Here is a 26,713-nt window from a genome sequence, read left to right as displayed (position 1 = left end):
AAAGGCCTTAATTTGATCTGTGTGGTGGGAACTCCACCACTCCACCCTGCCCTGTATCTATAGTGATTAGCCAGGATGCTGGCTAGAAGTCTTTCTGTTTTTTGCTTTAGCCTACAGACATATGGGGATCATTTTTAGTTATAGCCGATGTTGTTAATCTATTTGTTGATTACAGACCTGCAACAGTTTCCTGAAAACTTAATCTCAAGCACTTGAAGTTTGAACAACAGTTTGTTTTTTAATGCCCATTTTTAAATATGGATATTTTGTCATATGCCTGTTTGATTTTATACTTAATAGGGGACCCTGAATAAAACAGCTATTTATTGATTAGATTTATTAAAATAAGGTAAGTTTAGAGACAATTATAACGAATGCTGATAAGAAACATTCTTGAAAAATAAAACATTCAGATAAACATTTAGATGATCATAATTTTGCATGTTCTCTCACACGTGCAAATACTGGTAGAAGAGTCTTCCCAATAAATAATTATTGCTAAATTGATACCTCCTAATAGATAGAGATATCAATATTCAGATACTACTTACGGTGTCCATAGGTAAGCAAAGGATGGTAGCAGTAATGCCTGCTGCAGCACCTGCAACAAACCTCTCAAAGTTTGTTGTATCTTCATTGCCTGTCATTTTAAGTAGCTTTTTCCGGTATGTATCATATGCATAAAAGTTAACTGCCTTGAATGGTGCAGTGCGAAGCAGGTTTACAAGATTACCCTTCCAAAAGCCTTTCACTCCTTGAGTTGCAGTTATGAACTGAATAAGTTCAAAAATATTCCTTTGTTCACCACGCACTATATACTCAAGCTTCAATCTCTCCAATGGAGCAACAAAGGTCCTGTAAATCACATTGAAAGAGAAAAATAACTGCTTTATTCAGATAAAAGTTGAAAACATGTTCTCCAAATACACAACCGGCCAAGTGTGTGCATGTGATTAATTTAAACACTATTAAAACAGAACATGTAAGCTTGAAACAAAATTATAAATCTACTGTGACCCTACACAGAATGGGGATCAAGCATATGGATTTTTTTTCAAATACAATAAAAACACATTAAACCAAACTCCTATCTTTTTATGGCAATGAAGAGTATACTTCAAAAGTAGATAACTAATTAAGGGTTTCAGAACTCGCCACATGCTTTACTTGTGAGTACCCATGAGCAGTTTGACCCACTGAGTAAATCACACACAAACTCACCTACTAAACAGACCAAGCCCGTAGCAAGTACTCGTCAGGTAATCAGGAAGACACTGAAAACCGGGCTGTAATTGCTGAAAAAATGCATGTCTAAGATCTATGAAGCGCAATTGCTACTCTCTAGTTCACAGATGCATTTGATCTCCTTTTAGCTCATATTGAATGGATTGAAGAAGAGAAATTTCTGCAAATTTAAAAATTCCAACCTTCGCATATGTTTTTTTTAGTATTATAAATATTAAAATTAAATTTCTTATGCATTTCTTAATTAATGTAGTTATTCCATTTTCACATTTGTTGCACATATATTCAAGCTGATGTAGGGCTTTTGGCATTCTGCATATAAAAATTTATTTGTTTGTTTTCAAAGCCAAAGTTCTACAAAAAAAATATTTTTTCAATACTAAAATTTGCAACAATTAATTTTCTTTTCTTTTCTTTCAATGCAAAGGTTTACAATTGCATCCACATGGCATCAAGAAATGGAAATTGTGGTGGAAGAGATGTCACTTGAAAGCATCAAGTACCAATACCAACCTTAAGATCAATTATTTGCAACTGTTGTGAGTTGATAAGTGGAGGCATCAATCACCTCAAATACAACCTTCCACAAATCCTTGGCTGCAATATCCAATTGTACCTTAACAGTCAACTAGAGGTTAAAACAGACATAAATGTGGCCCTAGCTTTGATCGAGGAAAAAAGATTAGAGAAGTCGAGACACAAGAAGCCACTGCATGAATAATGAATCCCAATATGGTGTGAGAATTAAAAGAAGATAAAGGAGAAGATTGCAGTATCCTATCATGCTCCACGAATTCATGACTCATCTACTTCATCAAGCTTCATCTATATCTTGAGCTTTTTTTGGTCATGAAATACACTAGGTTAGGTTCTTAGCTGAAAGATCCCTGACTAGAATTCTTATCCAAACTGCTGATTGTTTACAAATTCAAATTCTTTGACCAGCGAAAAGTGTTTTTGGAGGTTTGTTGTATTTTCAATTTTTTGTAGTTTTTTGGATTTTTGACAATATATGAAAAATAATAAATGCAATACAATAAATATAGAACCAAAGAAACGGGACTCAGACTCGGCTCGGACTCGGCAAGGCCGAATCGGACTCGAAGTCAGACTCGGCTTCAGACTCGGCTGAACTCGGGAAAGTGAAAAACTAAAGAAATTTAGAGATTTTTAAAGATTTAAAACTTGTTTCAGGCACCCTTTATTGAATACACAATAACATCATCAAACTCGGCTCATTTGATTACATACACAAGTATACATCAATCACATAAGCATAAACGCAAATTGTAGCTGAAGGAAATAACAAACATAGATATATAAATATTGTCAAATGTATACAATATTACAAAACTCATGGAATAAAAAATCCATGTCATCATATGATCATCATCAAATGTTTCATACAAATACCAAAGGTAAATACAACTACAAACCTATGGCTCAGAGGAGCCAGCACGGCTGCACCCTCCGGCCCCGACCCCCTACGAAGGCGTCTAAGGTAGGTACTGGATGATTCGACAGCTATAGCCGCTCCCCGTGACACCATGCCATGCTCACCAACATCAAGAACATCCGCGTCACTATCTGCCTCTGAATCTCCTATTTGTGCTCGTGCTCTTCGCTCCTCCTCTGCCATGGCTACAGTCTTAGGCTCTATATCTACCTGGTCAATCCAATCAGTGTCAGACTTGGAGGTTAAATTTTTCCTACTTCTATCGACGCAGTTTCCCCCCATATTTTTCAACGGGGATTTGGGGGCAGCGCCCCCAAGGTGGGGTCAAAAAAACTTATTATTTAATAAAGGCGTTGGGTGTTATTTTTCTATTGGCTGACATGTAACTCTAATTTTTTTCATTCTCAGGCGGAGGTTGTAGTGAACAAAAACGAGACCATTCATTTTTAAAAAACTTTTTAAAATGTTTTTTTTTTGTCATTTTACGTAACCCAACCAGTAGCCGAGTTTCAGGCACTGGACTCGCCGAGTTTGGTGAGTTTTTGCCAAACTCGCCAACTCGGCGAGTCTAGCGAGTTTGCTCGCCAAACTCGGACGAGTCCGAGCCCGAGTCCCAGAGACTCGGTGAGCATGTCTCGGACTCGGACTCGCCGAGTCTGGCAATTTTCTAGCGATTTTCATTTCTCTATATAGAACTGATAATAGTTTCCAGACTTCTGATTATTAATTGCAGCATGTACAAATAATTAATAAAGAGGATTCTTGATAGAAATAAGCCGTTCAAGGCCTACCAGGAGTCCAATGCTAGGGTTTGAAGGTAGAATTTGAGCCCGAATTAAAGCAATGGCTGCTCTAAGCACCTCCAACTGCTGCTAAGGGTTGCAAATGACTTTATTTAACTCTAGCATAATTACCAAAAACTAATACTGAAGAATTATTCAGACCCAGTTGGAATTCCAAATTCTTGCCAGGCAAGATTCCCAAATTATGTCCCTTTTCCTCAATGAATTTCTTATGTAGACCACATGTGCTGGAATTCCTCTAAATAGACCATGGATCTATTTTTCCTTATTGCTGACAATAAAATTAATCCCAATTCCAACTCCTAAATACCCCTAGTTTATTTATTTGGCAACCACACCTCCAAGCTAGGGTACGGCTGGCTGCAAAATGGTACGGCTGGCATTAATTACTAATGATCTGCAAAGAACTCTCTCCAAAACCGCCCAGATTTGATCAATTCCACTTTCCCTTAAATCTGATGTTTGAAACAAATGAATTCAGGCCCCCAATGGCTTGATAAGTGCATAAATATGAGTGTCGGAGTGATGTAGAAGGCTGGGGTAACGTCCAACCAGTCCAAGATTGAAGGGTTTCGTCCTCAATCAAGCTTCCACAAGTTGTACCTGCTATGGCAGAATGCTGTAGAGACCAAATGAATAATTTCCAAAACAAAATGATGCCTCTTTCCAACTCCAAGCCTCCTTTTTACCCCTCAAACCCTCATCGTACTATTTGGCATCATTTAAAAATTCCAAAGGAATCTTTTCTCCTTAAAGAAGTTCGATCAGCAATGAGGGGATAATTAGTCATTAAGAAGGGGCCATAGTAAAGTTACTTTACCACCTAGGGATGTGTGCAAGGTAACTTAATAAAGTCTTTATTAAACATCTTTTAAATTAACTTTTTCTATTTTTAGAAAAAGTAACTTATGTAACTTTATATTATAAAGTTACTTTATTATTTCCACCAAAGTCATAAGATGACTAAGTCTAGGTCCCCTTTGGCTAGTGAATTCATCTCCAAACACCGAACTTCACTTGTGGAGATGGATGATAGGGGAATTTGAGCAACTGAATGGCAACTAAAGAAGAGGGGACATTACATTAGCCTTCACCTGAAGGTATAGGTTGGAACAAGAACAAGCATGAGGAATTAGAAATGGCAAGAAGCTCATTGGGACAATTTTGTCATAGCCTTGACCATTGCAAGGGAAGGACACAAAGTGCTTAGTCAACATGCCTTGAGTAAGTCATTTCTCCAAACAATATTTAGGGCCAGTATGTATGTACATGCTATAAAATGGGCAAACAAATTAAAGGAATCACATACTCATCAACTTTCTAGTTGCTTCAAGCGGTTAGATGGTGTTCTTGATGTCCATCAACACCTCAAACTGTCACGAACGCACACAACTTAAGTCTATGTTGAAGGTTATTCTAGAAGTTTGCATAGAGAATGTAGTTCAATGACAGATAATGCAGTAGCATATATGGCTACAAAAGAGACTCCTTGAGACACACCCATCACTTTTTTGAACCCCTTACATTTGCCATTGTCTTGACCTTCTCTTGGAGGGCATAGGCAAACTTGATTGGGTGAATTCTGTGATGAAAGACGCAAGGAACATCACCAAATATACCTACAATCCCCTTGGGCACTCTACTTGATGAGATAGTGAAGGGAAATGGACTTGTGTGAGAGGATTCCTCATTCCACAATGTATGCAGCTATTTTCATCACCTTGCAAAGCATTCATAGTTTGCTAGTGAATGTTTGTGAACAAACCATGGATGGATTTTTATTATTGGAAGGGAGGAGATAAAGTTGTAAAGACAACTTTTGATGATGTCTTCCCCAAGACTACTAATGAGAATTGTCAAGAATTTGAAATTCTACGATTTGAAGTTCACATTTTCTAAATAGTTATTACTAAATATATTCAATTTTCTGGTAAGAATATTTTTAAGTTCAACTTTAATTTGTTCGTAAGTGTCAAAGCCTTTAGTTAGGGTTTTGTGCTTGGCAGATGGAAAGCAAACCATAATGGACTACAGATATGAGGTTATCAACAAGGCTAAGGAGACCATACCAAAGTATTACAAGAGAGATTCCAGAAAGTTCCAACCCATTCATGCCACAGCGTACTATCTAAATCCCTATTTTTTCTTCTAGAAGAACTTCAAGGATATTTGCGGAGAGGTTATGGAAGGCCTCTTAGCATTTGGAAAATGTCACTAGAGATTGAGATCAACAACCTAACTATGGAAGATTTGCAAAGATACACGCATACTGAGGGGATGTACTTCACATTGCCAATACCTATCCAAGGGAGAACCACCCAAGCACCAAGTTACAAAAGATCCTAACCTTCACTTCAATTTCCTTCAAATCTTTGATGTGTGCAATCATTGATCAGTTACTAACTTGTGAATGTTTTCTATTGCAGTTGTTTGGTGGAAAATTCTGGGCGCAAAAATCCTAAATCTTTGAAGGGTAGCCCTTTATATTGTCTCAACATACAGCACTGCTAGATACGAGCACAATTGGAGTTTGTTTGATTCCATTCACACAAATAAGCACAACGGGTTGCCGCAAAGCACCTCATATTCATGCAACCCAAACTTTGCCTTCTCTCAAAAAAGGTGGAGGGCTCAGCTAGTCATGAAGCAATTGACTTGGACAACATGGGTCCATTTAGAGACTAGACTACCCTCAATGAAAGCCTCGCGTTTACAAAAGATGAGATTGCAAACTTCAGAAACAAGTAGAGGAGAGAACAGCAGAAGTAGGAATATGAGGCATTCAATTGGTAGAGATCATGGCTAAGAATGACAGCAATCTTGAGGACGAGTCCACTACCTCCTATTTTGAGGGTAGAGTTGACGCCACTATTGACACATAGTAGGACCACAACAATCAATAAGATGTATAGTATTCAGGAAAGAGAAAATGTGAAATGTTGAAAGTTGAATGCAATTGTAATTTTTGATGATGATTCTCAATCATGTGATTCACATCATAAAATCTGCTGTTGTATTTGCAGTTTTTGCACATTGATGCACTATTGTAGTCCTTTTCATTAAAATCTAATAAAAACACTTCCTTAACTTTCCATAAATGCATTTCCTATTTTTTGTAACCATATTTTGCATGATATTTATGTTTTAAATGAATTTAACTACTTTTTAAATTTGCCAAGTTTTTGCCTAGTTGTCAAGTCCAAGTCAAAATCGGGTCTACCAAGTTTTATTGAGCTGCGAGCTTTGAAACCTTGATTTAATGTATGTAACAAACACGTCCAAGTATGAACTAAATACTCCATAGTTTATATATTTATACTATACAGGGTTCGCAACCTTCTACATATCCAGCAAAAAAAAGTGCACAAAATAACCAGTTTGTAGCTCTCATAGATCAAACAAATTGATTTGTGTGTGCACATGTGTGTACACGTCTATGTGTGCATGTGGGTGCATGTGTGTGCCTGTGTTTGTGTGTCTTTGATTCTTTCATTGTAATTCTAGAATGCCATATATGTTGAATGGTTGAATAGAACGGAATACTCAAAGGGGGGGGGGGGGATCAGCATTCCCACACTTCTAAAACTTTTACTGTTAAATTAACCTTGGCAATTAATCTCATCAACATGAATCAGCAAATGAATAATAAGAAAACAACATAACCACTGGATTTTTATACGTGGAAAACCCAAATGGGAAAAACCACAGAGAGGGATAACATAACTAGTTATACGGTGTTTACAAAAAGGGTGGCTCACTACCAGATTACAAAGCGGCTAACTAGCGGAATGCTCGCTGCAATAGAAATAAATGAATTAAGGAAAAATTGCATCTCCAAATGCATGAAGTCGGTTCCAAGATAAGATCAAATATCAACTCAAGGAAACTCACAGCAAATCTGGTAAAGGATCTTCCCAGACTATCCTCAACTACCTCCAGCAGATCCGGTAAGGGATTATTGCAACACCGTAACTGCACTCTGCTAATCCAACTGCTTGCAGCAGATCCGGTAAAGGATTACTGCACTCGGACTCTTCTACACCTTCGCTAATACATCATATTCAACTGCTCAAACTGAATACTGCTCTCCTATCCATAACTCTGTCACTCGCACGCTACATACTCTGTTATCCGACATAAATATATATATACCGATAAGCACATACACTGAAATGATATGTCGGCCAAGCACAAATAATTTACACAATAATGCATTGCTTAGATCAACACGTTACCAGAATATGCCTCAAGCAAAAATAGGGTAACCAAGTTGGCCTTCATTGATCTTCTACACACTTCCTTCACATGCTTCATTTACCGAAACATACGCCTTAATTATCGGAACAAAACAAGGGTCTATCAAACCCCTAAATACAGATCCATGTGTTGGAATCATCGCTACCATTAGGCCAAAATCTCGAGCTATCAACGAATGCCACAGCAGCTAGAGACAAGGATCTAGAGAAGGCGGTTAAGCACAAGTCACGAATCCCGAAGAAGGTGTTGGCCACCAAGTCAACAATATCCCCCTCAGCACCGACTGAGGGTTCCGCACCGACGGAAAGAAGGAGACCTGTTGACGTGTTTTTTATGACTAGGTCGAACACAGAATAAAGTTACCAATGGTCACCTTAATCTCTCTTGAACAAAATTAGTCTGTATGCTAAGATTGCACGAAAAGTTCAGACGGCGAACTCCAAGGTTCCTTTAATGTGTGGACGTGACTCAGTTGATTGATGGGTTTGTTGTTAACCCAAGGGGCCTTACGTATTCACTTGAAGAGGATAACGAACTTATGCGAGTTCAAGGATTTCTATGTGAATGATTTGCAATGAAAGCGCTATTTTTTGGATTTTTGGATTTCAAAGATGCAGAAAAGTAAATGAGGAAAGGTTTAGAGGACTAAGCTAAGGCTAATCTAATCCTATCAACATGGAGACGAGATTACTTATGCAAATCCAACCACAATTCGCTTCGCTAGCAATGCACAACTACACGAAGGCGGTGCAATCTTCAAAGGGTGTGTTAAAGATTTTCAAATCATCAATAGAAACCATCAAATCGAACAATCTCTACTAATAATCAAAGTTAAACATACACGAATAACAGAGGCTCAGGCTAACTTTGCACAGTATGCAACAATCAGCTGCACACCAAAAGTAAGAGCACGAATCTTGCAACAAGCAATCCTATCAAATCCAGTCCATCTAACAACATAAAGCAAAATCTATTCTAACTGAAGAGAGCAAGAATACACCATCAAAATCGAACAATGTATTAAGTTGGCTACTTCAATAATCCTTAGCAACAATCTCAGACAATAATCTCTCCTCCTTTACAAATGAGGGGGTCACCCCTTTATATAGGCTCCTGGCATTGACTACATCCAAACCCTAAAGATTCCCCACTCAAGATGCAACAAGGTGGGAATCGGCCATTAATGCCCACTAAGCCCATATACAATTATTCTAAAAGCCCAAATATGGCACCCATAAAGCATTAATTAACCATTACATTCAAAAAGTGCCCACTATGCAATGAATGTACACTCATGCAAAAATCGCCCATGATGCCATAAATGCACCATCATCTACTGAATGTGACAGTTGCATGTAGAACGAATCTGCCATAATGCCATAAATGTGACGGTTGCATGTAAAGAGATGCTTCATTGATTTAGTGTCCATTGACTCGACTGCCACTTGGCGAGAAAAACCCTGGAGAGAGAAAACTTCAAGAGGGAGAATCTCTAACTCTGAAAGTATTTTCTTGAAGATTTTGAACTTGCCTTCCTCTGGCAAAGATTTTCAATGATTTCAACATCTCTTTTTTTAGGAACTTTCCTAAAATTTAGGACTCGGATCCAGGAAAGAGAAAATTCTCTCATGATTTCAAATTTGTAAAAAAATTCGGATTCTGATAAGATTTGGTGCCTAAAAATGGAAATTTCAAAATTTTTCCTGAGGGGATTTCCGCTTTTCCATTCCTCCTTGACCCTTGGATTTTCATGCCTTAGACAATTCTCAACTTCCTGACTCGGCCTAGAATTTTGACTTTGATAGAGGAAATTCATCCTTTCCATGCTCTTCCTTGATACCTTGACTTGGGCACCTGCCTTTGAACTTGGGCAATGATTCTGCATTGGTAAGGAATTTTGTGATTTTGAAGCTTTCCATGACCATCAAGTTTTGGCGTCCTAGTACCTTCCTTAGGCACAAATTTCACTTGGTGATGGAATTTTGAACCTTCTTGGATTTTCCATGCCTGGGCCAATTTGGCACCCCTCATCACCTTTGGGCGCCATTTTCCATATGTGAAGGAATTTCATTCCTTGTCTCTTTTCCTTGAGCATACCATTTTGGCACCCTTTATCACCTTTGGGTGCCATTCCTTCATGAAGGAGGAATTCATAATTGTTTGGCTTCTTCATGACTCCAAAAATGGACTTCCAAAAATAGAAACCTTTAGAGCATCAGTGTTAGACCCCTAGAACAGAACGCCAAATGACTTTCTATAAATACAAACTTACTGTTTTTAGTAAGTTTGTTTTTTGGCCAAATGAAGACATTCTGAAACAGTAAATCCCTTAAAAATAGGAACTTTCTAAAAATAGAAAGTTGCTCTGTTTTGGCTCAAATTTTACTGGGAGGTTCCTTGAAGGATCCCGATTCCACTTGTATGTTCAGTTTTACCAAACCCTAACAGAAACCCCTAAAATCTAGGACTAAAGGCGGAAAACCCTAAAATTGATGAAACGGGCCCTAGACTTCACCAAATCACTCAAACGAAAAGCAGACTTAATCAATTTGACCCCCGAACACTCGCAAAGCAAAAAGACTGATGAGACTACCGCGAAAAGACCCAACAACAAAAAACCAAAAGACCGAGAGGGCCTAAAAAGTAGGGGGTCCCCATTTGCAATGGGGCGATGTGTGAAAATGTCACAACATCTAGCCCCCCACCCTTAATAAATGTTCGTGAACATTTTAAAGACAGAATACAATCCACGAGTGAAGTGTTGAAAAACACTTAGGGCTAGAACCCAGATTAAAGCACGTTTGCTTAAGTGTGTGCGTATGCATTAATTCAATCTCTGAAGACCATCCAAAACTCCTAAGATCAGTCATGGCAAGCTAACGTTATCTATACTTCAAAAGCATCTGGGACATTGCCTCACTGCCAGTCAAGCGTCCATAGCTCCAACGAGGTTGTCTCTGAAATTCCCACGAATATTGCTCCACTGCAAGTCGAGCATCCATAGCCCCAGAGGAGTTATCCGCATACTCCCAAAGCCAATTTTTTTGATAACTCTTTTCATTCTTCATTTTTCTTTTCTTTCTTTTGATATTTCATTTTATTTCTATCAATTCCTTTGGCTTGTAAACAATGAAGCTTACTAAGGGTTTGGAAATTTCAGTGGCGTTGAAGCAAGATGCAAGATTTTCACCAGCCATAACTTCTCCCAAGAAATCTAAATGACCTAGAGCAATTGATTAGGCGTGTAAAGCATGACAATCTCAAGATTTCCGGTGTCAAGATATAGCATTGGTGGAATATAACCAGGCTTGTGCAAAGGGAAAACATCACCACCCTACTCGCAAACGAGAACTCTGAACAATTTAGGCAAGTCTAAAAACCTAAACCTAAGCAAAACCATTTGAGCAGGCAAGCTCAAGGGAAACCAACACCAAAGACAGAAAACCAAAACCCAAAGCAAAGCAAAGCAAAACAAAACAAAACCGAAAGGGAAAGGGAAAACCCACAACAAAACAAACCAAAACCACAAAAGGGAAACCTAGTCTAACAAAAATTTTGAACGGACAATACTTACAAGACCTTAATATATACAACTCCAACCATGATTTCTCAGGATGTGCAGGAGCAACATGGCATTAGTCATGGTTCGAAGCCTTGCAAAGTTATCTTTAAATCATAAAAGTAATCTTTTGTAATGCAAATCTCAAACTCAAGCAAAACTTCTCGAAAGATTAACAACTGCGGCAACTCATCGAGACCATGATCAATCCATAAACAAGTTCTTCTTCCCAAATTTCCATAATCAAATTCATAACTTTCAAATTCAAGAGCAAGGAAAGAGACAACCTAGTGGTTTTTGAGCACGGGCGGGAATTCTTGCATGTCATCCACTAATTCATCAGGAGATCGAAGTTGGTGATGTATCATCCCACTTGCATCTGAAATATGCAAATTAGGATTACATTTAATGGCGAGCAAACTGTGGTGTGAGCTGGATTTGAATGGGAACTTGGAAATAGAGGACATTTCTCCAGCTAACCCCTTTTGAATATTCGATAACAAGTTGAGCCCCAACCCAAATGAATCTTCATTCTTTACTTCTATCATGACAACTTGTTCGTCGATCAACATCTCTAGCATCTCAATTTCTCTTAGCAGTTCTTCTTGGATTTTGAGTAGAGGTTCAAGCACCGACCCGAACTGCATTTCATACTCTACTTCCATCTTTGTGGCCCACTGACTATCACATATTCCTTCCTGCCTCAAGCTGCTTATCATTTCTTCCATCTTGAACATGCACAAAAGGACTTCTTCATCAAGGATCATTCCTCCCTGAAGTGCACTGGAAACACTTCCCTCTTCATGTTTTCCTCCTTGGATGAATGAACTCTAGAAATCCCTCACATCATCTCTACTTTGAGCTAAATCCCCCATCTCTGGTTCTTGATGATCTTCAATACTTTGGAATTCAACATATTCATCCGCTTCCTCATGTTGACAGTCACCTTGGGTGATTCCCCTTGCTTGGATGTATTCCATTGCTTCCTTGTTCTTCACTCCAATGGCTTCTTCCTCTGGTGTGATACAAGAAATGTTGTCCCCCACTTGAATGCTTGGATTATTGGGTTCAATTGCACCATCCACTTGCAATTCATGTCCATTAGGGCCAGACGGTGCTGCAATGCTTTGTTCTTTTGACTTCCTTTGTTCAAGATGGACACTCCAGATTTTATCTATAATGCATTCCTTTATAGGCACTAATAATTTGGACTGATATCTGACCTGGTTGATAGCCTCTCTACACACTGAACAAGTGAATTCCGAGTGGGGTGTATGGTGAATCCGACACCAACGGGGAAGCAAAACACCTTCAAGTTGTTCATTACCCAATCCTATTTGATTTTGAATTCTCAACTTGAATCTCAAGAAAGGATCATTTCCATTACAATCATCATCGAGCCTTATGTACAATTCCGGCTTTGGAACATCCCAAAAGAATATCCTCCCTTGTAGAACCAATTCTATCCTTGACAAGAATGTCAAGCAATTCATCTCATCATGCTTGGTGGTTTCATGAATCCTGCACCTCGCTGCTAAGGCAAATTGAGACAAGTTTCTCGGGTACAATTATGCATTCAAATCTTCTTGAATCTGAGTGATGTCCACAAGGAGACTGTCCTGGCAACAAGAAATATGAAACGGTCGCCCATCCATTGAGAAATATTTTTTTTATTTTTTTTTATTTTTGAATTTTTCACTTTTTTTGGACTTTCTGACATATAAGAGATCTAACATATCTCTGATTCTGCACCTGAAAGCTTGAATTTCTTCACTTGTGAAAATGAACGATTTGATGTTCATGCCCTCCTTCTAGCGCCAACTCTGTTGGCTAGCGCAGAGGAGGGTAAAAAAATAGCTTGAGATAACCTCCACAAATTTGAAGTGATAGAATCTAGAGTTTGCGTATTCAGCCCTCCTTCTAGCGCCAATTCTGTTGATGTATTTTTTATGACTACGTCGAACAGAGAATAAAGTTACCAACGGTCACCTTACTCTCTCTTGAACAAAATTAGTCTGTATGCTAAGATTGCACGAAAAGTTCAAACAACTAACTCCAAGGTTCCTTCAATGCGTGGATGTGACTCAGTTGATTGATGGGTTTGTTGTTAACCCAAGGAGCCTTACGTATTCACTTGAAGAGGATAACGAACTTATGCGAGTTCAAGGATTTCTATGTGAATGATTTGCAATGAAACCCCTATTTTTTGGATTTTTGGATTTAAGAGATGCAGAAAAGTAAATGAGGAAAGGTTTAGAGGACTAAGCTAGGGCTAATCTAATCCTATCAACATGGAGACGGGATTACTTATGCAAAATCCAACCACGCTTCGCTTCGCCAGCAATGCACAACTACACGAAGGCGGTGCAATCTTCAAAGGGTGTGTTAAAGATTTTCAAATCATCAATAGAGACCATCAAATCAAACAATCTCTACTGATAATCAAAGTGAAACATACACAAATAACGGAGGCTCGAGCTAACTTTGCATAGTATGCAACAATCAGCTGCAAACCAAAAGTATGAGCACGAATCTTGCAACAAGCAATCCTATCAAATCCAATCCATCTATCAACATAAAGCAAAATCTATTCTAACTGAAGAGAGCAAGACCATGCAGATTGCTAAAATAGAACAAGAATACACCATCAAAATCGAACAATGTATTAAGTTGGCTACTTCAACAATCCTTAGCAACAATCTCAGACAATAATCTCTCCTTTACAAATGAGGGGGGTCACCCCTTTATATAGGCTCCTGGCATTGACTACATGCAAACCCTAAAGATTCCCCACTCAAGATGCAACAAGGTGGGAATCAACCATTAATGCCCACAAAGCCCATATACAATTATTCTAAAAGCCCAAAAATGGCACCCATAAAGCATTAATTAACCATTACATTCAAAAAGTGCCCACTATGCAATGAATGTACCCTCATGCAAAAATCGCCCATGATGCCATAAATGCACCATCATTCCCTAAATGTGATGGCTGCATGTAGAAGGAATCTGCCATAATGCCATAAATGTGACAGCTGCATGCAAAGAGATGCTTCATTAATTTAGCATCCGTTGACTTGGCTGCCACTTGGCGAGAAAAACCCTAGAGAGAGAAAACTTAAGAGGAAGAATCTCCAACTCTGAAGTATTTTCTTTTAGTTTTTGAGCTTGCCTTGCTCTAGAAAAGATTTTCAACGATTTTTCAACATCTCCTATTTTTTAGGAACTTTCCTAAAATTTAGGACTCAAGTCCAGGAGAGAGAGAATTCTCTTATGATTCCAAATTTGTAAAAAAAATCGGATTCTGATAAGATTTGGTGCCTAAAAAATGGAAATTTCAAAATTTTTCCTGAGGGGATTTCCGCTTTTCCATTCCTTCTTGACCCTTGGATTTTCATGCCTTAGACAATTCTCAACTTCCTGACTCGGTCTGGAATTTTGACTTTGATAGAGGAAATTCATCCTTTCCATGCTCTTCCTTGATACCTTGACTTGGGCACCTGCGTTTGGACTTAAGCAATGATTCTGCATTGGTAAGGAATTTTGTGATTTTGAAGCTTTCCATGACCATCAAGTTTTGGCATCCTAGTACCTTCCTTAGGCACAAATCTCACTTGGTGATGGAATTTTGAACCTTGGATTTTCCATGCCTGGGCTAATTTGGCACCCCTCGTCACCTTTGGGCACCATTTTCCATATGTAAAGGAATTTCATTCCTTGCCTCTTTTCCTTGAGCATACCATTTTGGCACCCTTTATCACCTTTGGGTGCTATTCCTTCATGGAGGAATTCATCATTGTTTGGCTTCTTCATGACTCCTCTTCCCTGGTGCTTTTCATCTTCCCTAGGCACATTTTTTTTCTTGGTCATGGAATTCATCTTTTTGCAATTCTCCTTCATCTCCCTTATTTGGTGCCCTCCTAGGTGCTAGGGCGGAATTTGACAAAGGCCAAGGAATTCATAAGTCTTCCATCTTTCCTTGCACATTTCATTTGGGCGCCCTCCATCTTCCTAGGGCAGCATTTTGACCTAAGGAGGGAATTTTGGATTTTCAAGTTTCAACACTCTCCATGGACTATTGATTTTAGCGCTATCCCTAGGTGTAGGGCGCAAATTCTTCATGAAAGAGGAATTTTGAACTTTTCCATCCTTCCTTGACTCTTGCTATTTGGTGCCCTCGACAGTGTTTGGGCGGACTTTGACTTGGAATTCATCATTTGTCCTGCTTTCCACGCCTTCTCCAGTTTAGTGCTCTCCTGAGAAGTAGGGCAGAATTTCCACCTTAGCATGAATTCACTTATTTTTCAAACTTTCCAAGAGCACTTAGATTTAGTGCCCAATTGCACACCTGGGCACTAAAACCACATGATGGAGGATTCTTCATAATTTTATGAATTCCGAACTCAGTTGGATTTGGCACCTTATTCCAAATTCATGTGTGGATTTCTCCTCGACATGGAAATTCATTTTTTAATCTTTCGGGCTTAGGACATTTTGATCTCCTTCGAACTGAAGTAATATTTGTGATTTTGAAGTGTCTTCCTGGACTTGGATGATTTTCCACGTTTTCCACTTCTGGAACTTGATGCCAACACTTAGCCATTTTTTATTGATCTTGTCTGCTTTTTGACTTTCCGGAATTAGAAGTAGTCGTGAAGGCTTGGCCTTCATCACTTTGCCTGAATGGTCCTGCCAAAAATGGACTTCCAAAAATAGAAACCTTTAGAGTGTCAGCGTTACATCCCTAGAACTAGACACAGAATGACTTTCTATAAATAGAAACTTACTAAAAATAGAAAATACTAAAAATAGTAAGTTTGTTATTTGGCCAAATTAAGACATTCTGGGACAGTAAAATCCCTAAAAAATAGGAACTTTCTAAAAATAGAAAGTTGCTCCGTTTTGGCTCAAATTTTACTGAGAGGTTCCTTGAAGGGTCCTAATTCCAGTTGCATGTTCAGTTTTTCCAAAACCCTAACAAAAACCCCTAAAATCTAGGACTAAAGGCAGAAACCCTAAAATTGATGAAACAGGCCCTAGACTTCACCAAATCACTCAAACGAAAAGCAGACTTAATCAATTTGACCCCCGAACACTCGCAAAGCAAAAAGATTGATGAGACTTCCGTGAAAAGACCCAACAACAAAAAACCAAAAGACCACGAGGGCCTAAAAAGTAGGGTCCCCACTTGCAATGGGGCGATGTGTGAAAACGTCACAACAAGACTTCCCGAGATTCAAACCCATAACCCAACGCTTTGATACCACTTGTTGGAATCATCGTTTTCGTTACGCCAAAAGCTCGAGCTATCAACGACCACCACAACGGCCAGAGACAAGGATCTACGAGAGGCAGTTAAGCACATGTCACGAATCCCGAAGGAGGTGCTGACCACCAAGTCAACACCATAAGCACAACTCCCAACCTCAAGATATGGATGTCACAAATTTTGAAACATAGAACCATAAATTATAATGCAATATGACTTTCAATACAACAGACACAACTAATATCGTAACTCGATACAAATCATGATAAGCAAAACACAAGATTCCAAAGAAGAGGATCTTCCAAAAATAACTCCAATGGATCATACATACTTTAGCTGCTCAATGTCACTGCTCTGCTTACTGCATACATTATTTGCATTATCACTACTCTGCACAATATGCTACATCCGGTCCAATCGAACCACCGGGTTTGACATCAATGACAACATTCACACAAATCTAACAATATATTGCTCTCACTCTTGGCTGCACTCTAAAGAGTATTTTCATTCAAGTATGATTATCATAATTGAGCCACATATATCAAATCCAGTGTGTGTCTCTGTGCATGTGTGTGTGTGTGTCTTTGATTCTTTCACTGCAATTCTAGAATGTCATATATTGCTCTCACTCTTGGCTGCACTCTAAAGAGTATTTTCATTCAAGTATGATCATCATAATTGAGCCATATATATCAAATCTAGTGTGTGTGTGTGTGTGTGTGTGTGTGTGCCTTTGATTCTTTCATTGTAATTCTAGAATGTCATATATTGCTCTCACTCGTGGCTGCACTCTGAAGAGTCAAGAGCTTGCTCTAAAGCATGTCACAACAAACTCCAATAATAATTAAGATCAAGTTACTAAGAAAGTCCCCATAACTGATCATGATATTAATCCAATATTTGATGATCCAATAGATGAATATGAAACCCATGAAAATCTAATCTTTGATCAAGATCCCATCTATGATCATGGCATTCTGAATCCAATCTTTGATCAAGATCCTTCTATTGACCCAAAAACTCAAGATGATCCAATGCTCCACCTTTATCCCATCCATGAAAATGCAAAGATGAAACACTTGCCTCCCTTGGACACATAGACAGTCAAACAAATTATAGGGATCCAACCAATCATGAGGATTCACAAGACAAGATGATTACATTAAGCATATGATTGATCATGATACCGTAATTAAAAATAAGGAGAAAACACGATAATCCTATAAGCTGGGTTGAACCACTTTCATACAGTTTGGCCTTCTTCGGGAAGAAAACATGGATATTTCTACTAAGTCAAGGTTGACTAGTGATGGATTTGCATCTTGTTTCAAAAGTGAAAAATATCATGTATTCCAAGAGAAGATAAGGTTATGAAATAACCCTTTAGAATTAAAGGGAGATAAAAATAAACATAGTAAAGAAACATAGTAAAGAATATTTATTAAAACTCTTATAAAAGTGGAGGAATAATTATTTATTTAAATAATAATTTAAAGAAAACCTTTTCAAAAGGGTGTGATGGTTTGGAAACTATTAAAGTAATATTGTACTATTCTATACAAGGAGTTTTCCTCTCCTTTGTTTAATATATAACGAATTATCATTTCATGGTATCAAAGCTTAGGTTTGTTTTGACAAATTTTTTAATTAAAATGTTCATGGGTTTTCTGATTTTTTTTCCAAAAAAAATCATGGAAGGGTTTTGCTTGATTTTTTACACAAAAATCAAGGAGTTTTATTTATGTACTCATGATGGCTGCGAGTAAAGTTTTTGAACAGATTAGGGGGTCTTGTACGATTTTCTCCTCAAAACTCATGGATGGGTTTTCTGATTTATTCCATTAAAAAAAATCATGATGGGTTTCTTGCGCAATTTTTTCATACAAAAATCGTGGGTTTTGAGAAGTTGATCTCAGTGTCTCTAGATAAAGGGAGGGATGACTTTGTTACTTGGAAGGTTCAAAGGATTATGGTAAACTTGATCATATCCAAAATCTTTGAAGAACCAAGGAGGGTCTCAACAAATGGCTCATGTCCCAGAGCATTCTGAGGAGAAGGGAGTAGTCTTCTATGCATTTGTCACCAAATAACCTGCAAATTATGTCAAGTCTTTTGTATGGTAGTTTAGAAAGACCATTTAAGAAGGGTATTAAAGTAATATTGTAATATTGCTATAATGGTCATCTTAATCATTTAGTTAGTATTTAGAAACTTTCGTTTGTCTTTCATCTTTAGTTAGTTTTAGGAAGTTTCCTTTTTGTCTTTCGTGTTTCAATTCTCGACCGTTTCCATTATGGAAAGATCCTCTTGTAATATTCTATATAGGGAGTATCCCTCTCCTTTGTTTAATATATACCCAATTATCATTTCAGAAACCACCCCTTAAAAGGTTATACAAATCATTCATGTGAGGTTTGGAAGGGGGCATGAAGATCACTCAAGGAAGAAGAATGAGGCTTGGTGGGCTATGGTCTTGGAGAAGGAGGTGAGCAGTGTGTGTACAATGTACACTCAGGATTGCCTGACCAGAACTGTTGTGCATGTTGAGTAATTACTCTGGAGCGTGTTATATGTAATGTCCCCTATTTATAGACTGTCAATTCCCAAAGAGAAACATACATTACTACCTACCATATTACAGTAATTACGAATTAATGACTAGGGTTGCTCATAGTACAATTAGGCATTGTCCTTATTCAGGCCTAATCTTAATCCCCTTCTAATTTTTAATCCTAGATGGGAGACTTGCATGTCTAGGGCGCGATGATACCATCTCCCTAATGCAGCCCAAATTACCGGAACCTCAGTCCATTCACCCTTGGGGCTCGCAGCCCAAATTTCAAGATCAAGAGTTCTTTCACCCTTGGGGCTCATCTATCATGAGATGATTTTACTCCACCTCTCCCTAACAACATCACACCACTCCTCAAGAAAAAGGAATTAGAACTAGTTAAGAGCTTGGGACTGTAAATATGTACTATAAATGTACATGAAATTAAGTATGACTGTCACACATATTGCAGTCTATATTAATATTACTATTAAATTATGCATAAGAACATTATCAGGTTTCATATATTAAGTATACATATTAAGCACATCCCCGTGCATACCACCAAGAACAAGGATGTTACTGCTTGTAACTTAATAATAGTTCTGATCTGATCTGATCGATGGTGATGTTATTGGATGCTTTTGATTCCTTTCCTTTATATCTCCATGTGAGGGAGAGTTCACACCTCTTCATTGTGTATGACCTTTGGCAAGAGACACACCCTTTCACCATTAGCACCCTTTGAAAGAGTGTAACTCTTCATTATTTCTGCCCTTTGAAAGGGACACAACCTTTCACAATCAGATCAGCACTTCTTATTTAAATCAGATCTGCATTTTTTATTCCCAAATTATCCCCCCTTCAAATGAGTTCTCCTCTCCCTTTTATACCTCATATTTGGGGGACTCCAACTTATCATTTCATGCCTTTTGACCATTCATTAACTTTAATCAAATTTTAATTATATTTTATTATATTCTTTTATATTTTAATTTAAATTTTATTTTTCATCTTTTATATTTTAATTTTATTATTATTATTTATTATTAAATTATATTTCAAAGTGGGGACATTACAATCTGCACCACCTAAGATTGCTTGTCCTCAAGCAATGTCAATTTTAATTTTCTCAAACTGAGTCATCTACTAATTTTTAGGATTCCCCAAATCAACCTTAGGGAATTTGTAATCTTTCATGTGACGTAATTAGCTTCTTCTATACACTCTAAGATAATTTAGGAATCTATACAAAGTGATGTTTCTTTCATTATCTTGGTTATCTCCACTTGTGCTAACATGATAGACATGTCAGAAATACATCAGTTCAAACACAGAGCATACACATGAAAACACGAAGCATACACACAAATACACATGTAGTTAGATTTATTGATTCATCTTTACCCTATAGGATGGCGGGATCAAAGCTCTAATACCAATTGTAATGTCCCCTATTTATAGGCTGTCAATTCCCAAAGGGAAACATACATTACTACCTATCATATTACAGTAATTACGAATTAATGACTCGTGTTGCTCATAGTACAGTTAGGCATTGTCCTTATTCAGGCCTAATCTTAATCCCCTTCTAATTTCTAATCTTGGATGGGGGACTTGCTTGTCTAGGGCGCGATGATACCATCTCCCTAATGCAGCCCAAATTACCGGAACCTCAGTCCATTCACCTTTGGGGCCCGCAGCCCAAATTTCAGGATCATGAGTTCTTTCACCCTTGGGGCTCATCTATCATGAGATGGTTTTACTCCACCTCTCCCTACCAGCATCACACCACTCCTCAAGAAAAAGGAATTAGAACTGGTTAAGAGCTTGGGACTCTAAATATGTACTATGAATGTACATGAAATTAAGTATGACTGTCATACATATTGCAGTCTATATTAATATTACTATTAAATTCTGCATAAGAACATTATCAGGCTTCATATATTAAGCACTTCCCCATGAATACCACCAAGAACAAGGATGTTACTGCCTGTAACTTCTGTAACTTGATAACAATTCTAATCTGATCTGATCGACGGTGATGTTATTGGATGCTTTTGATTCCTTTCCTTTATATCTCTCCATGTGAGGGAGAGGTCACACCTCTTCATCATGCATGACCTTTGGCAAGAGACACAGCCTTTCACCATTAGCACCCTTTTAAAAAAGTGCAACTCTTCATTATTTCTGCCCTTTGAAAGGGACACAACCTTTAACAATCAGATCTGCATTTTTTATTCCCAAATTATCCCCCCTTCAAATGAGTTCTCCTCTCCCTATTATACCTCATATTTGGGGGACTCACAACTTATCATTTCATGCCTTTTGACCATTCATTAACTTTAACCAGATTTTAATTATATTTAATTATATTCTTTTATATTTTATTTTTATTCTTTTGTATTTTAATTTTATTATCATTATTCATTATTAAATTATATTTCAAAGTGGGGACATTACAAAAGATTATGATTTCCACCAAATTTTGCCTTGTAAAATTCCCTCTAGACTGGAAAATGGATCCTTAGAAGGGAGATTTCCAACTTCTCTCATTCACTTAGCACTCAATATCCAAGAGTGGAAATTCGATTGGTAGAAGGAAATTTCCAATTTTGTATTGTCAAACAAAACTCCATCGCTCAATACTAGGCTTCATCAACTCTCCAAAGGGTGGTAAAACGACCCCTAGAAGAAAACTTTCTCCAAAGGGTGAAAAAATGGCCCCCTGGAGGAAACTAGGAAGTTATCTTACCTTGACATCTTTCCTGGCAACTTTACGACATGACAACATTTTGCAACTCTCCCCAATCCTGGACCAACAAAACCAACCTCTTCTCACAAGCAAGGGTTAACAACTAGGAACTATTGCCAAGCTAAAACCAAACCAAACACCTAACTAAGGCACCTAATCTGAGCAAAAAATGGGGGTCCCCATTTGTAATCGGGCGATGTGTGACAACGTCACAACAGTTCCTTTTTCCTCTCGTGGTCAAAACAACTTACTAAATGTAATAAGTCAATCCCAACAATTCACATTCTAACTACTTCCATCTCATCCCTCGATTCCCTCATTGATCCTAGGGAAACCCTCTCAAGAATCCTCCACCATTGTTCTCATCTTTAGATCTTGACCATCCATTTATCCTTCCAAAAATCTATAAATTTAAGCATTCTCATCCATTCTTCACCCATTATCATTATGCTAAATACATGCTGTCAAAACAGGTAACTTCGATCAAAGGAGCATCCATATACCACCTTATCTTGGAGAAAATCATTCAACAATGGAGGTTTCAGGTAACATTGAGTTGTTTATTTGATGTTATGTTTTGTTGAATTCTCTTTTGTTGAATTTTATCTAGAGGTTTTTCTTTGGTTTTGAATAGGAAGTTAGCATTCTTGTTTACTTTCATTGACATTAAAATCTTTAGCACTAGAAATACAACATTTTTATTTGCATCCAGAAGGTGGAGAAAAAGGAAGCTCATGATGAAATCGACTTGGATGGCATCAATCCATATTCAAAGTGGATTGATGGAGATGTGGAGCCAATGGTTTCTACATGGGCTCTACGGAGGAGATCAATGATTTTGAGAAGAAAGAGTAGTGAAAGAAGAAGTGCAAGTACAAGCAGAAGCATAAATGAAAGTATCAGGAGAGGCTTCATTGAATAAGGTTCACAATATGCTTGAGAATGATACTGTTTGTAAGAAGAAATCTTCAATTCAAGTTCAAGGCCACAGCCACTGAGGAGCTTTAGCCAGAGCAGAAATTTGTAAAATATCTAAATAGATTTGTAATTTCCTATGATGACAACAACCAATCAATCATCATATCATATATGATACGGTGCACGCATTATCCTGCTTTTTTGAACTATGAGTTTTCTGAATTCAACATTTGCATTTTATTTAAGTTTATTTTATGAATTTAAGTACTTACAATATAGCAATTTTTTGTTGAGTCCAAATCAAAATTTGGGTTTTCTAAATTTTTGCTGACTCTGAGTTTTACAAATATGTTTTAAAGCATATATCATATTTACATAACATATATGAAATTTCTATTCCAATTATTTATCCTCGTAAAGGAATTTGAATTACTTCTAAAACAAGCACACCATAGTGCATCCCAATAACAGGAAAGAAATGGAAACCCTACTAAATTTTGATATACATCCACCTTGATCAATTCTACTCACTATGGAAGAATCGTGCACGAGAACCATTCTTGACTATTCCCTTTGAACTTCCTAACTGCTGGCTGCAAATCTGCATCACACACTTTGAGTTTGAACACATAGTTTGCTATTATTTAGTATGCTTTTTCTTCGAAATGCATCTCTAATATAGACGTTTCCTTTTGTGTTTAAGGGGTTCTGTTTTGTCTATTTGGACCTATGTTTCATCCAGGCTAATATTGATGATGCATGCATCTGAATATTGTAATCTTCATTTCATAAAAAGCATATTTTTAAGGCTTGGACCTGGTATGGACTCAGTAGGACCACTTTAAGATCAGACTCAAACTCACAGAAAAAATTTCCCCAAAGCTCAGCAAGACTTGAAATCCTGAAATGTAGCATGCATCACACAAGCAAATGATATTGTAATGCATACCAAAGCAAATAATAACAATGACATACAAAAATAACCATATGCTTGCGATTACTGATACAAGTACTCATTCATCAAAATGGAAACCATACAAAAAGTACCTGGAAACCATTGCCGCAACAGCACCAGCCCATAAATGCTTAGAGGTATTGAAAGCACCCTCTCCTCTAGATTTAACTTCTTTATCCTGGATAACAGGTTGCTTTTGCCAATCTACAATTTCCTTAGCTGCAATGGCTGTCGTTTCATTGAATTCCTTGTCCTTGTCAGCACTGACTGATTCATCAAGGCTCTTCTCACCCAGAAAAGAAGTAGTTGATTGCAAGATGTCACTCTTATCTTTCATTGACAAGCTCATTGAAAGAAATTGACCATCTGCATTAGAACTTCTACCTCTTTTTGTCTGTGAAGATCCCAGGAAATTCTTATTACTAGTGTTAGAAGATAAAGTAGCCCTTCTTCCCAAACAGAACATTTGGCCACACTTGCCCCATGAGAACAATCCCTTGGCCAGACTCTGCTGATCATTAATCTGGATTGAAGGATTGTCATCTTTACATAATGAGGATCCACCTTGAGAACCTATCTGGGAAAGGAACAGTGAAATCGATGCGAGTGGAGCATGCGAAACTGCTCTTTTATCAGAACTTGATGAGGGCTGTAATTTCAAAGTGCTAAAACATTGGGTGTCTACAAATAGTCCACCCGGGCGATATGAACATGAAAATTCACACAGCTCTTCTCGTACAATCTCATTGCAGTTCAAAAGAAACAAAGACGACTGGCAGTTCCCAGAATTACCACCTTTGCCTTGAACTGCTCCTCTTTTCAATCTCGCAGTATTTGGCATTTTACAAGTAAAAAGGATTTAGACCGGATGTTTTCTCTCAAGAGAGAAAAAACCGTGAAGAGTGTTTTAACAAAAACCCTAATGCAGCAATAGAAGACTAGCAGTAAAATATATTCAAACTCCCCAAAAAAAACCTTTAAAATGCCTTAAGATATCAAAGAAAAACACTCTGTTCAGAAAATGCGGGCTTCCTCCGAAAAAATAAATCGTCAAAACTCGCAGAAAAGTGGCAGTTAACATTCAGTTCCCACCTGTCAAAAAAAAGGTTTCCAGTGGATAACAGAGGATAGGAATCCAAGATTTCAAATTACGCTACCAGGTAAACTCAAAAATTCCAAAGAACTTCATCAAATTCACCTGCAAACGCAAATGCAAAAGGGTTTTCTATGCCCAATTCAACCTTGTCTTACCGAAAAATCACATAAATTCCACAACGTCGATCTGCTAATTAAATAATCAAACGCATTCAAGCACTCTGCACACGCAACCACCAAGAAACTCCAGGAAAATATAGACCCAAAAATGCCCTGCATTCCAGACAGCCTTTAATAAGCAGAGTTATGATTTTTTTGCCCGGATTTCAAATATATTGAAATAAGAGAGAGTTGCGTGCGCTCCCGAATCCTCAGCAACTTTCAAAGTGTCATATGAATATGAATAGATGCTTTTGATTGGTTTAACCAGTGCAACGTCTCTTTCAACGGAATTTATACCTGCCTAATTGACAGGCATGAGGAGGTCCGCCATGAATGCTTCGTTAATGGTGTCAACATTTCACATTATTCCTCTATTCCAAGCATTTGTTATTTAAGGACGGATACCTCTATGAAAATGGTAGGCTTGCTACGGAGCAAACTAGACCATCTGTACGTAATCGAAGCGTTTTTTTGTCCTTTTACAGTTGCTTTTAAAAGACCAAAAACGCCATTAACGGATTGACCAACATTTTTTAAAATCCAGATTATAATAAATTGGTGACATTATCTCTGAAAATTGAACGGATGCTACAAAAATATTCCACCCTTTATGTTTCCCTTTCTATTTAAGCATATAGAATGTTTCCGAACCACTTGCACGTATGAGGTAAAAGGAGTGGGAACCTCTTTATGGGCTTCTAGATTCTTTATATGCTCGTTGAAAAATAAAAATAAGCTTGCACATTTTAAGTTATTTTAGTACACATTTGAGGCTTAGCAATTATCTATGAAGTTGTATGATTATGGGATATAGGATGATTGGTATTAGTCTTGGAGGATAGTTGAGATGGTTGAGTTGTTGAAAAATATTGATAATGGTCATGGATTTCAAATTATTTTATATATAGTGCACATAGGGGCAATGTGTATCAATTATAGAGTATAGTGGGTTTGTCTTGCGTGGTCATCGAGTTATTGATTTCTCCATGAAAAAAAAAATAATGTTTGACATACCTAATATGTAGGGTTCTTGCAAAGAAATGGTATTCATATGAGTCTTCCTCTTAATATCTTCTTTACCAATGCCTTGCTTGTGTCGAAAAAAGATATCCATAAAGACATTAAGAATGTGATCTTTAAAACCTACATAAAGTCAACTTGCTTATTGTCAACAAAATATTAACATTGCTTGAAACAATATAATCATATAGAAGATGGCACATTATTCCTCCCAAGTACATTAGGCTTGCTTTTGATTTGAAATTTTCTTTAGGCCAATTGTAGGTAATGCTCTCATTGACATTGTATAGAGTAAGAGCACTTTATCTTGAGAGATCAATACATTTGTAGATTGTGCAACATTGAATAAGAATCAAAATAGTATTTTATTTTTAGTTGTCAAGTGTGTTATGAAATCGGAGAAAAGCATGATCTCTACATGATCATATTCATTATGATGATCAAATATATCTAGCTTTATTCATCATAGAGATGATCTCATGCAAATTGTAACAACCCACTTAACTTAATCCAAAAATCTCAACTTTTATTTTTTTATTTTATTTATTTACTTAATAAATATTTATTACTTTTTCTTACTTATTCTTGATTGTGTTTGATTCAATCACATACTCAGGTACGTCTATCCAAATGGGATAGGCATCGATCCAACCGGGATAGAC

The 26,713-nt window shown here is 37.5% G+C and overlaps 1 protein-coding gene across 4 annotated transcripts in view; it reads right to left on the bottom strand.

Annotated features, from left to right (window-relative positions):
* LOC131068501 (probable mitochondrial adenine nucleotide transporter BTL3) overlaps positions 1 to 25,596 on the bottom strand; it is a 51,459-nt gene extending 25,863 nt beyond the window's left edge. Inside the window, exons 1-4 of one of the 4 annotated variants that reach the window (XM_058003688.2) lie at positions 25,329 to 25,596; positions 24,973 to 25,142; positions 23,867 to 24,866; positions 552 to 855 (exon numbers count right to left, since the gene is read on the bottom strand). In XM_058003688.2, coding sequence (XP_057859671.1) covers positions 552 to 855; positions 23,867 to 24,615 — 1,053 coding nt within the window. In that variant the 5' untranslated portion in view covers positions 24,616 to 24,866; positions 24,973 to 25,142; positions 25,329 to 25,596. Of the gene's footprint in view, positions 1 to 551; positions 856 to 23,866; positions 24,867 to 24,972 lie in introns of all 4 variants that reach the window. The other 3 variants (XM_058003690.2, XM_058003687.2, XM_058003689.2) reach the window with 3 other exon arrangements.
* Between the last annotated feature and the right edge of the window lie 1,117 nt (positions 25,597 to 26,713).

This window comes from Cryptomeria japonica, chromosome 7 (genome assembly GCF_030272615.1).
Source record: "Cryptomeria japonica chromosome 7, Sugi_1.0, whole genome shotgun sequence".
Lineage (NCBI taxonomy): Eukaryota > Viridiplantae > Streptophyta > Pinopsida > Cupressales > Cupressaceae > Cryptomeria > Cryptomeria japonica.
The sequence above is the reverse complement of the archived record's forward strand: the minus strand, read 5'-3'. Positions and strand labels throughout refer to the sequence as shown.